General features: G+C 60.5%; 1 protein-coding gene across 1 annotated transcript; it reads right to left on the reverse strand.

Moving 5' to 3' along the window:
- Positions 1 to 888: 888 nt before the first annotated feature.
- FGF5 (fibroblast growth factor 5) lies at positions 889 to 9,494 on the reverse strand (the record flags this gene model as incomplete). Its single annotated transcript, XM_081998673.1, has 3 exons — positions 889 to 2,419; positions 6,539 to 6,642; positions 9,215 to 9,494. The coding sequence occupies 3 exons, from the start codon at positions 9,492 to 9,494 to the stop codon at positions 2,075 to 2,077; spliced, it is 729 nt and encodes a 242-aa protein (XP_081854799.1). The 3' UTR covers positions 889 to 2,074.
- Between the last annotated feature and the right edge of the window lie 3,622 nt (positions 9,495 to 13,116).

Raw genomic sequence — 13,116 nt, forward strand, 5'->3', positions numbered from 1 at the left:
AGCACATGCAATAAGATTGAAAAATACCTCTTCCCTCTAAAGGAAAGCAGCGGCAGCAGGGGTCCGGGCAGTCGCGCCTCTCGCAGCTGCCCAGGGCGCTGCCGGCACACACCGCAGGCTGAGGCTAAGGCCAGCACCCTTCTACGTGGCACGCTCCTACGTTTCCATTCAATCGGTTCATTTAGCTGGCCCCATGCTTCACTGAGCATTAATTACCCCTAATTGTGCCTGGCTAATGAAGGGCAGATAAGCAGCGCTATGTGGATTTTTTTCAATTCAGGCAGCCTCGCTGGAAATGGCCAGGGTGCACGAGGCGCCCGTGTGGGCTCCTCCCAGCGGAGCCCGCGGCAGGGTTGTTTCCGCGTGCCGTGCGCGGAGCACAGCCCACAAAGGTGGCACGTGCAGCGGTTTCGCACCGCTTCACCCTGCCGCCGGTAACACGCCGTCCAAACCGTCCGACGAAAACATGCGAAGCGGCCCCCCACTTCCTTCAGCAACACTCGTTTTTCTCCTTCAGGAGAAGAAAAGAAAAAAACCACACAGACAGCAGCCAGGCAAGAGATGACACAACCAGGTTATAGAATGAAGCACGGTTATACTTTATTCCGGCATCCCCAGCCATCCCCCCATGTGGCGCGTGTGCCCTTGTGCGAAAGCATTTGCTGCCACGCGGAGCGGATGCATCCGGCCGGGGGCTGCCCAGAAGAACAAGAGGCAAAGAACCACGATTTCAGTGGAAACAGCTATTTGTAGCGTGATCGGACTCAGAGAAAAGGCTCAGCCGTGCCACCTGGCCTCGTTATTGCCGCTTGACACTAGTGGGACTCGGGCCAGGAGGGGTTTTGCTAACGCAAGCCCCCCCGGGCTCCTATTAAGGCTTAACCGGTGAGGTTCAATGCTACCGTTCTCTGCACATATGCAACACAGCTAAACGCCGATTAAAAACTCCATATGCACGGTTACGCCACAGACAACAGCACAACGGAGAAACAAGGCGGCAGTCCGGGCCACCGGGCAATCTGGGTGGGAAAAAACACTTCCGAAAGTACAAGTAGCTGTAACGGCGTTTATTGCCACATCGCCACGCTCGCCGTCAAAGAAAACCCTTTCCCCCGCCCGGTAAGTGCATCGTGAGGGATAAGGTACATCAGCAGCACAAACCGTCGGCAGGAACGGGTGGGCGCCCGGGGCTCAGCGCATCCCTGGGGAGCAGGGGCGTGGAGAGGCTCCCCCCGGCCGCCCCCGGGGAAGGGTCTCGGCATGGCTCCCTCCCCGCGCCAGCAGGAGTGCCACGGGGCCGAGGCAGAGGTATTTTAAACAGAGACGTCGAAACCGTGCTTTGATGGACAGGAGGAGACTCGCTGCTCCAGCTGTCCCGGGAAGCACGGGAGCGACCACCGGGAGTGGGCCTGCAAGCAGCCACCCGCCCCAAGCCTGCAACCCTTAAAAAAAGAAAAAGAAGACTATATATCTCTCTATTATTGCCAACGAAGAGTTCTAAGACCCCCTTGCACTGCAGATAAAGCGAATGAAGTTGTTGGGCTTGGTCTCGGTGTTTTGTTGTGGAAGGGAGGAGCTGGTTTGTATGAGGAGAAGGGGCAGACCTGCATATTCGGAGTCTGAGGTATGGTCAGAGGAAAAAAGTGCAGCAAGAAGGAGATACAAAAAAAACTAAAAGGAAAAAAAAAAAGTACTTAATAGGTTGGCTCTGAACATCTCTCTTGTATGAAAATGATTGTCAGAAGAGTCACTAGGTAAAATAAGGTAAGAAAATACGTTCGCTGTAGAGGTACCTTTCTGCTTCTTGCAACAACAGAAAATTAACCCGAGGTCCATCAAGCGTTGTCTGTTTGTCGCGGGAATACTCTTCGGAAAGGCCAAGCTACGTCGTCCCCACGCACGCCTCCCAGCACGCCGTCCCCTTCGCAGGGTGAGGAGACGCCGACCCCAACAAGGCTACCCGGAGCCTCCCGCGTCCATCCCGGGAGTTGGGGCACAGGTCTCCTGCAGGGTCGCCCCCAAAAACCCACCCAGGCGCCCGGTCTCTCCCGCGCCGGCGTCCCGCCGCGGCGCGCTACCCGAAGCGAAACTTCAACCGGTACTTGACGGGGCCTGGGTTTTTCCTAGGCGGGGAGGGGGCGACCTTCGGTTTGGGCGGCGGCGGGGGCTTCTTTTCGGGGAGGGTGACGGTGAAGGCGAGCTCGGGGGGCTGGGGCTGCCGAAAGCGGGGGAGGAAGTGCGTGGAGACGTGCTGGGGGCGGGCGCGGGGGCTGCAGCCGCGCTTGGCTTTGCCCCGCTTGTTGAGCGCCACGTACCACTGGCGGCCCGAGCGGGGGCTGCGGTGCACGGCCGAGGCGTAGGTGTTGTAGCTGTTCTCCTGGAAGCGCTCCCGAAACTGGCAGTCCGCGGTGAACCGGGCCTGTGGGGGCAGAGCCGGGGGCACCGTTAGCAAAGGGCTGGTTGTGGCCTCCCCCCGCCCCGCCGCGCCTGCTGGGTTCCGCAGTCCCCCCAAACCACGCACGTCCAAGGCGGCCAGCGGCAGCACGGGGCGCCGCGGAAACCCGCGCCGAGGCCTCCGGGCGCCCAGCCGTTTGCAAAACCCCCGACACGGACGCTTGCAGTAGCTGCTTGCCACCCGGTTTTGGACTTTGCTGGCAAAACAGGCTGGGCCTGCCCCAGCAGCACCCTGCCCCCCGCCCCAGCTCTGCTCCTGCCCTTCCCACTGACAGGAGGGGGTCGCGCCCCACAGCCCCCGTGCTGCAGCCCCAGAGGACCCTGGGCTCGAGCCCCCGTGCCGCGTCCGGTCCCGGCCTCGCGTCCCTCGCTCGGGCACTGCATCATCGCTTAATAACCTGGAAAGGCAGTTTGCATGCAGATTTTCATTGCTTCGCCGAACACGGCTTTGATGGTCTTGCTTCTCCCCCCACTTCATCGTCTTAAATGAACTTGGGGTGTTTTGTCCCGCGGTAACCTGCAGCAATTACTTGCAGCCCAAGAGCATCGCCTCTTATAAACAGGGCGGCCACACCGGCTCGCGGGTGGCCGGGGAGGAAAGTGCTTCCCCTGGCCCGAGGGACGGGCTGAACGCTCTCCGGAACAGCTCCTGCTTCTCATCAAGAGGGGGGAGCACAAAAAAACCCCGTGCGGCGGTACATCGCCCCAGCTCTGCACCCAGGCCCCGGGACCCCTGGCCGCAGCCCCACCGAAATCCTTGGCCAGGCTTTAGTCTGGCGGCGGGCGCGGTACCCGCCGCCCCCACAGCTTGCGCAGCCGCGCCGGGGCGCGGCAGCGCTTCGGAACGCCTGACGCCAGCGGGGTGCCAAGCTCTCCAGCCGCAACATCCCCGGCCACGGGGAACAAGACAAAACCCCAAGCGGCGCTTCGTAACCACGCAGGAGGCCCAGCTGGCTGGGCTCGATTTTGAACTCCTAATTTTGCCAGAGAAGTCGAGTCCTACAACAGGAGTGACGGCATCCCCAGCCTGCCGTGCATTTTTTTTCCTCGGAGCACTTTGAATTCAGTCTCCTTTTGCTCTTCGCTTGAAAAAAGCGTCACCTCGATGACTCGTTTTCACTTTCCCTGCCTTCTATACAGCCTCAATGCCGTATCGCCCATGCACGAGCCGTCGCCGCCCCCAGCAAGGCTTCGCTGGCCCCTCGCTGCTCTCCGAGACCCGACGCGCGCAGCAGCGCGCGGGCGAGACCCCCCCGCGCTGGCCTTCGCGCGGGGAGGTTTTCGGATTGACGCGGGCACCAGCGCCCGCCCGCAAGGGCGCTCAGCGCAAAAGGCCCCGAGACAGGCCCTGCGATTTCCCCGTGGGATCTGGGCAAATGGCACCAGCAGGCTTTTTTGGGGTAGGAGACGAAGCTGGCTGCCCCGCCGCAGGCAGCAAAGCCGGCCACGGCCGAGGATCCCATCCTGCTGTCGGCTCCAGCGGGCGTTGCAAGTGCTGCTGTGGATAGAAGACGCTTCGGTAAGCCGGATCGGCGTTTCCAGCCTGGCGCAGCGATTCTGGGGCAAGGCCACCCCGCCAAGGGAGGTGTCAGTAAGAGGGCTGCCCGGCTCCCCGCACGGAGCACCACAGGAAAAGGTCCTGCTTAAAGTGGTTTTGGGGAAACCGCTCCCCGAGAGTCGGAGTAGCACCCCCTCCAAAGTGGGCCTGGGAAAGCGGGGGGGTCCCCAGCCCTGGACGCGAGGGACGCCGCGGGCGGCTCCACCGGCGGCGCGGGGAAGGAGACCCGCAGCCGGCACGCACCTAGGGAAGCCCTCGGCCCCCGACGGCGAACCGCCCCAGCAAGCACTTCTGCGCTCCCGCTCTGACGGGCTTCCCCGCTCCCAGCCTCCGGGCTCCGCACCCGCACCGTTTCGGCCGGGGAAAAAGGCGTTTTTCCCAGTGCAGTGCGCTGGCTGGCCAGACGTCAGATCTGCTCTGCAGCAGCTCCAGAGACATCACCGAGAGCAGTCCTGAAGTCAAATTAAATGTCAAAATCCGTTTCAACAGACACTTGCCCAGCGAGGCGGGATTTGTGCGGCACTCGGCCCGCTCAGAGCAAGTCCCAAGACAGGAGAATTACCCGAATCCCCTGCGGTCACATCTCCACCCCGGGGTTCGTGCCGGACCCTGCCGAGACCGTCAGCAAACCCCCTCCTGCCTGTTCCATGCTAAAAAGGAACAAACAGGGGACCGAGGATTTCGCAACGAGGAAAGCCATCTGTGCACGCAACCGATAATTGCTGGGATTACTGTCATTTCTCTGAAGCCGGTGCCTCTAAAAAAGAGCCGCTCGGTAATTTAATTAAGTTGCCATCAAAAAAAAAAAAAAAAAAAAAAAAAAAGGAGGAGGGCTGCTGTAAAGCAGCGAGCTTGGATAAAGCCGGGCTCCGAGAGCCAGTTTCGAAGGAGCCCGAATCCCTGCAGGAATGACTTTTATCTGCGGTTCAGCACAAAGTCACCGGCGTGACTCCCATATCAAAGCGCTGCCCTGAGTGACGGGCGCAGGACGCGCTTTGTACTGCTGAAAACTCATTAGGCCATGAAATAACTTCATCCTGCCAAGGCAGGAAAGAACAACAGATGCGGGGTTTGCATTATCGGTGTTATTTAGCACAGCAATCTTTAGACATTTGGGTCAAGTTTCTACAAATTCGTAGCTTTCATCCGAGCAGGGCATCGTGTGTCCTCACTCCCTGCTCTGACCCGCCTAATTGAGGTCCCTCTCTGGCACTGCCCTTTGTGTGCCGACAATTAACCATACACTGACGAGGTTTAATTTAATTTCTGCCTGCGCCAGGGCATAAATCACGGCTGCATCTCGAATAAGGAGCCCATTGTGCACCACGAGGGAGGGGAGGCTTTGGAGGATCGGAGGATCACGCTCCACCTGCTTCCCTCTCCTCTCTTGCCTTTACCTTTCCTCTGCTGTCCTGCTGCTCTGCCCATGTCCCGCCCCGTCTCCTTCCCGCAAGTTTTCCTCAGCACAGCCATGCCTCCTTTCCCCTAGACGCCGCTCCCGCTCCTACTTTGTTTCCTAAAATAAGCAACCATGTGCTGACCATTTAAGCATCATTAGGTTTCAGGAGCAACGTTCAAATAAGACTCAAGGGAGAGAGAGAGGCTAGTTCATAAACCTCACTTGAAGGCAATCTGCAGGCTCGGGCAGCGTAAGCTCATCGGTGACATCCGCTTCGCTCCCTGGGAACAAACTTGGGTGACAGGTCGTCCAAGATGCTGCATTAGAAACGCCCTTCTTTGGGTGTTGAATTTATAGGTACCTTTCAATGACGATGACTTTCATCTAAGCACAGTAGCGAGTTACTTTGATTTGTTTAAATTACCCATTGAACTAACATGGAAAAATTAGGAAGCAGCATCTTGAGGTTGAAAAAAGAAATAAAATAAACTTACAGGATTTGTAAAATGCCTGGAAAAGCCACAATGAGGCCTGTGGGAAGCCCCAGCCTTCAAGAAAACAGCCTCCAGAAACAAGAGTTACTGGGATTTTTCCACTCTAGCTGCAGTGCTCCCGCACGGGCCGGAGCTCACCTGCCCGCAGCCGCACGCTCTCACCGGGGAACACCTCTCCCCCAAGGGCAAACCCAGCCAAAACTCCAGGGCTGCAGCCCCTGCCGGGCACGCGCGCGGGCGGGCTCCCGGCACCACGCGTGCCGCTCTCCAGGAGACATTTGGCTAAAACCGTCTGTGCGATTTGCGGCAGAAGTTGCTAAAAATAAACCGGCAATGCTCAAAGAACAAGTCCTTTTGATGCAAATACCCAACTGCAAAAAAAAAAAAAAAAAAAAAAAAAGGCACTTTTCACGGTTAAATGCAGTCAGGGGCGATCTGGGCTTTGGGGTTTTTGCTCCACCTGTCCCCTATCTGTCCGTGCGGGGCTGATGCCACCCAGCACGGAGCCCTCCCAGCGGCCGAAGGGCTCGGCACGCCGGGGCCCTGCCCGGCAGCGTTGCTGCCGCATGCACGTGAAAGTGTCGCAAGGCCTTTAATAAACAACACGTACTGATAAGCGGGGGTTTTACTTACACTTGCATGGAGTTTTCCTTTTTTTGACATCGCTAAAAATTTGTTGCTGAAAACTCCTCGTATTCCTACAATCCCCTGAGACACAGCAAATATTTCCAAAATACCTAGGATGACAGAAATCCCAAAATAAATCACAGTTCTTTTCACATTGGCGTGACAAAGAAAAAAAAAAATTTAAAAATCAGTCTCATAGGTTCACGTTTCCTCTCCACATGACCCTGCTCCTCGGCTGCCTGGTTCCACGCAGCATTCCTGCTCCGTCCCTCTGCCCCGCACAGGGACCTGCATCGCCTCCGGGATGGCTGCAGGGTGGTGGGTTTTGTTTTTTGGTTTAGTTGCGGGTTGGGTTTTTTTAAAAGCTGAGTTTTAGAGGACAATTTCTGAGTCAGCTGTGAGAGAGCAAGCTCAGCCCTTGGGGAAATCCCTTTCAAGGGTGGAAAAAGCCCCTTCTGCCTACAGCCAGCCTGCTGAGATCAGCCTTGCCTGTCCTCCTCCCGCACACACTAGACTCTGGAAATAAAGGCATCACACAGACCGTTTGGGGCTAAAAGTACCAATAATGGTGTCTTGGGCCCCTCCTCGCAGCAGGACTCAGGGAGCTGGCTGCTACGCAGCCCAGCCACAAGAAAACAAGCCCTTTTCCCCCCGAACGGGTATTTTCTGTGCAGGATGGGGCTCTGGCCCCTGGCAGGGCGTGCGTGACCTCATCGTATGGAAGAGCTTCGACCGCCGAGCATCGTTCAGCAACGGCACCGACACGTGTCGCTTCCCCGCGCAGCAGAGCGTCCCCCTGGGCAGACGAAGGGTGGCAGCAGGGGCTGGGCGTCCCCCCGACGCCCCCGCCAGCGGCAGGAGCCAGGGTAAGCACCACGTCCCCAGTGTGCCCTTCCCATCCTGGGAAAAAAGCGTTGCCACCCCTGGCTGCAGCCCCGGGGTAGCCCCAGGGGGGTTTCGGTGGCCCCAGGGGGGTCTCGGTGGCCCTGGAGGAAGGAGCATCTCGCCCGGCCCCAGTGACGGGCTGCGCAGATTAACGTGCCAAGAGCAAACACGAAGCTGCTGTTAAATCCCCGAGGCCGGGGGATCAGATCACCACTTCCCATGTTTATTTTAAGGAGGAAGCACGGCTCCTGGAGGCACCCGGGTCCTGGCACTGAGCGCCTGGGGGGCACTTTGGGGGGCTGGTGGGCCGCCCCTCCTCACCCCACACGCCCCAGAGGCATGGGGTTGGGCGGCCCCACTGCAACACGGCACGTATGTGCTCCAGCACGCTCCCTGTACTCGAGGGCACCCCAAAACCTACTGGCCTTTGAGGGGGTGGCCGTGCTGGCTGCAAGACATACTCCTGGTTACTGAGGTGCCCGAGGTCAAGCCCCGTTTCCCAGGGGCCAAAGCTGTGGTTTCCCTGCCCAACGCCAACTTCTTCCCCATGTGGGATGGCTCCTCGGGGCAACGGCCCCGCACGGCCCCCCCGGCTCATGTCCCCGGCCCGGGCCGGCTCTGCTCCGAAGTGCGGAGCTGGTGCCACCGTCGCCTTTCCGGGGACAAAAATCTCAGATTAAAGAAGAAGGAACTTGACATAATCCAAGTCCCTGCGAGACAGCTGTGCCGTCCAAGGCTGCACACGTCTCATGGGGGAGAGCCCCTCCACCATGCCTCTGCGGGGCAGGGCCGGGGGGTACAGCACAGGCAGCCCCTCCAGACTCACGTCTCCCTAAACAGCCCCGGCGTGGATGCCCCATTTTCCCACCCTCCCCCCTTGCAGCCCCTCGCGCCCTCCCGGCTACGCGCCCACAGTGGTCCTCGAAACCCCACGCGGGGTTTCTGGCCTCCCGGCACCTCCGCCCGCGGGCTGTCCTTCCTCGCGGGGCCGTGGCACAGATCAGGGCCCGAATTATTCGGCCCGGGCCAGATGTGGCCGTTGCTCCCACAGGCCCACCCAACAGGTGAAGCCACGCGTGCTGCCAGGGTCACCTCAGGCCCAGGCCCTCAGGCTCTTTAAGTGATTTTTCATCCCCGCCTGCCATTTCATTCCTTCTAACAGGATATCACGGCAACTCCGACCCGAAGGATAAGCCGTGAGTTAGCAGAGCTTTCTCTCAGGGGAACGTCAGCCTCAGTCCTATTTTTAAACTAAATATATCCTACCGCTGTGCTGGAAGAATGAGAATGCAGAGGGAAGGATGGAAAAGGTACATGGGGAAAGGACAGAAAAGGGGCACAAGGGAGAGCCCGGTGCAGCATCCTCGCCCTGGTACCCCACTGAGGTGCTGTGGTAGGAGCACAAACCTCGCGCCTTCACATCCATCCCCACGGGCTCACTTCCTCAAGGCGGGCGAACCCCACGGGGCGGCACTTTGCAAAGCGAGTGGGACAAAGCTCACTCCGCTCCCCCCGGGGCAGCATCCCACCCGAGCCCACGGGGCCCAGCACCCCCCGGCCCCAGACTCCCGGGGCAGGCAGCACCCCAAATTCACCCTTCCCGAGACCGCCTGGGCTGCAGCTCGCCCCAGGTGAAGGCGGCAGGGAGCGAGGGGCTCCCTCACGCCGCAGGAGCCATCCCCAGAGACGGGGATGCTGCAGCCCCGGGCCCGCACCGCGAGCTATGCGCCGCTGCCCCCCGCGCTGGGCCACGGCCAGACGCCCCCCGGCCCCCTCGACCACCCCCCGGGCACTCACTCAGCGGGCTGGCGTCGTGGGCGCCGTCCACCCGGCCGTCGGGGTGCAGCTGGAGGTGGAAGCCGATGCCCACCCGGCAGTACAGCCGGCCCCGCCGCCGCCCCGGGCGGCTCCGCGGGAAGCGGCTCGGCCCCGCCGCCACCGCCGAGGAGGAGGAGGAGGAAGGCGCGGGGGCGTTGCGGCCCGCCGGCCCCGGCTGCGCCCCGCCGGGCACCTGCTCCCGGCGGGCGCGGGCGGGCAGGGCGAGGAGGAGGAGGAGGAGGAGGAAGGACGGGCTCATGCTGCCGGCGGGAGGGAGGGCGCGGCGCCGCGCCGCATCCCGCTCCGCCGCGGCGCCCCGGCGGGGGGGACCGGGCGCGGGGGGAACCGGGACGCCCCTCCCCGCCGCCACCGGGGTATTTATAAGCGGGCGGCGGCCCCGCACCTGTGCCCGGCCCCGGCAGCGCCGAGCACCCCCCCGCCGCCCCGGCTGCGCCGCCCCCCGCAGCAGATGCTGGGGCTCGGGGGGCGCATAAATCTGGGGAATTAACTTGTCGGCCCCGCCGAGATGGAGGCGCTGGGGCTGCGCCTCGGGTTACCGCCGAGAAATACCTTGTCAGCCACTTCCCCCGCGGCCGCGCTCGGGGGCGCGGCGGGGCCGGCGGCACCCGCGGGAAGGGGAGGGATTGGGTTGCAGCCCCCGGGCCGGGGGCGCCGGGGGATGACAGGCGGCAGCTGCAGAGCCCGCCCGGCCTCAGCCCCGCGCCGGGGGCAGGGGAGCGGGTTTGGGGGTCGGAGGCGTCGGGCCGAGCGGGAAAGCCGCTTTCCCTCAGGCGCCGGGTGGCCGTGCCCCGCTCGGCCCCCGAGAGCCGCCCTGGGAGGGCGGGGGGGGCTCCCCGCGCGGCCACCGCCCCGCGTCCCCCGACGGCATCGGGGCACGCGGGGAAGCGCTGGCCCCCCGCTCTGCGCCGTAGCTCCGGCAGTTCCCGCGCAGGGGGAACGGCGGCCGCGCGGCCTCCCGCCGCCAGCGCGGTAACCCCGACACGTGCCCGGTGCCCCGCCAGCACCAGCGGCCGTATTTCTTCCCCCATTACCAAGACAACTGGCAGGCCCCACCGCAGCGCGGCAGGAGACCCGCCAGCGACAGCCCATCCATCACCCCGGCCCAGCACCGAGCAGATTCCGTTCCTTGCGGCTCCTGGGGCTGCTCGAGGCTCCTTGCACATCTGCCAAAGCCACCGGGAAAACCTCACCTCTCCAAAAACCAACATCAATCCTACCCACCCTGCCGAAGCCGCAGCCCAAACTGTGCACCTACGTGCTCTCAGTGCTCTCTCAAAGCTCTATGTACTCCCTAAACCCTACTCAGAAAACGCTCTGCAGCCATCACCAGGGTCAGCTCTGGCCGGCGGGCTCGGCCGGGCTGCGCGCCCAGGGATCGGGTTCGGCAGGAAGGAGGCAGAGCCGGTGGCAGGCCAGAGACTGACCTTCGCCTTCAGAGGAAGCTGAAGGTCAGGGGCACAGGGAGGGACACGCACTTAAGGGGCCGTATCCAGCCTGACAGACACCTGGCACGCTCTGGTGTGAACAGAAATGATCTCGTAACAACATTACTGCAATTTCAAACTGTTTATCAGCACATACACACATACACAGATATATGCACACACACATTTATATATAAATATGTATATATAGACAACCCTATATATAGATAGACATACCTGAAGGAGGGTAAGGGCACTCAAAAGCTTGTTTACTTCTTCCAGCTGTAGCGGTTGGCCTGGTGAAGTCTATGATTTCCACTTACCCACCTCATCTTGTTTATTTCTTTACATGCACACGCTGACTCTAAAGCCAGATCCACAAGCAAGACCAGGACCCAAAGGGATTATGAACCTCTCCCAAGGTATTTGCACTGGACCTTACATATCAGCATGACTGAGGCAGACAAGGAGGCACAGACACGGCAGTTGAGGAAAATTTCTCCTTTTGCTTCTTGCTTTAAAGGCTGGAGCTGCCAAAGGATGGGCCGCAGGGAAAACTGTTCTCCATCCAGGTCGAAGAGACCACAAACCATTTCTGACGCTTTACGTTAAGATGAACGTAAAAACATTTGAAGTGTACTTCATGGATGGGACTGGGCACAGTAGCAGCCCAGGAGCAGGAAGGAGGCACATGCAAGTCCCCGGGGGATATACCCACCCAAAGCTGCCATGCCCCGAGGTTCACCAGCAAGCCCAGCCTCCCAAATTTTGTCATGTCCATCTCCATAGCTGCCACCTGGTGTTCTGGCTCCGGGTAGCTGCCAAGCATCCTCTGCTCACACATGCTTCGGGACCGATTTCCCCCCCACAACAAAGAGCCCTGAAAACTCACATTCTCAAGGGGAGAGGCCGCGGCAAAGGCTACCAAGAAGGTGACACGTGCCCGGTGGGCTTGCCCCACTGCTCCTCTAGACCCGCTCTGGGTGGCAACCCCACTGCGCGCTGCTCATTCACAACACTTACGGGGCGGCACCGTGAGACAGCCAAGCCCTTTCGGGTCTCCTCCCTGCGCTCTTCCCTGCTGTGGGATAGGACATGGATGCCCTGCCTGCGAGGTGGGGTCCTGCCTGAGGTGGGGGCTCCTGCGGCATGCCATCGCCTGCCTCTGGGGACCACCGTGCCCCGCCAGGGCCATAGCCCAGCCAGCCACATACCTGGGGCGAGATACTGTCCTTACAGCACACTTTCATCTTCACAGTGAAACCCTAAGAAAGAAAACTCCCAAGCGGTCCTTGGAGCACCGATTACAACATCTTGGGTTGTTTTCATTTCAATCTATTCATTAACAAGGCATTCACTTCAATTTCAAATAGTCCAAGTGCCTACATAGCACGACTCAGGAAAAAAAAAAAGAGAGACTTAAAACTAAATAAGTAAGTAGATATAATTGCCAACTTCCTGTAACAACCCGGCGTAACTGCCTTCGGCAGTAGCGGCCCTTACAAACACACCAGCAGCCTCTGAAGCCTAGTGCTGATGTTATGTTACCTAAATTATTCAAGGTGTGGTTACAGAGAAAACTTTCAGCAAACAGAGAGGATAAGTTGGATTTCAAGTGTAAAATTTCTTGTCTGAAGAGAAGGGCTCTTCTGAGCCTCTACTCGATCTGCTGCCTAAGACGGGGCCGCGCTCTGTCACGGCAGGAACGCTCCCGGCTCCGAACGCCAGCCCAACGCTGGTTTTGCCCCTTAAAAACACGCCAGGCAAAACGTGACGAGACACAGGACAAGCCAGTGAGGCTCTGTTCAGCCAGCTTGCGTGTGAGGCTGCAGCCCCGGCCGCAGCCGAGCCACCGCATGCTCCGCCAGCCCCGTGTTTACGGGAGCCAGCCCCGATTCCCGCGGGATGTACGTCTGTGGGTGTGACGGCCCCGAGCCGAGATGTGCCAGGCTACAGCAGCGCCCTACTCGACGGCCTCACGGGGGAAGCACGCCAGGCTCTCCACACCACTTCTTTTTTCCACTCTCGAGAAGGTTTATTTCACCGTATTAGCCGACTAACAGCATGCTGGATTCAACCTCTCGGGGGACCGAGGAGCGACGCCGTGTCCCCCGCGCTCGTGCGGGCACAGCGTGCCCTGGGGGCAGCCGCTCCCCGCGGAGACACGCCCCACCCCACCCCACCCGCCTCCAAAAAAGCCTTTGCAATAGGGATTTGTGGCCTGAGACTCACCTGCAGCGGGGGGGGGGGCGGCTACGCCGCAGGTCGCGCTGCCAGGACGAGCCCGCGCGTCCCTCCGGGAGGAGTCCCTGCTCCTGGGGGAAGCCACGAGCCTCGGTCGCCGGGGCAGCTCTGCGCAGAGCATGTTATCACATCCATTAAACCGGCTTAATTGAATTAAGGTAAGCGAGGTGCTGCGGGGAACGCAGGTGCTGC

Source organism: Phaethon aethereus (genome assembly GCF_964289735.1).
Source record: "Phaethon aethereus genome assembly, chromosome: 4".
Lineage (NCBI taxonomy): Eukaryota > Metazoa > Chordata > Aves > Phaethontiformes > Phaethontidae > Phaethon > Phaethon aethereus.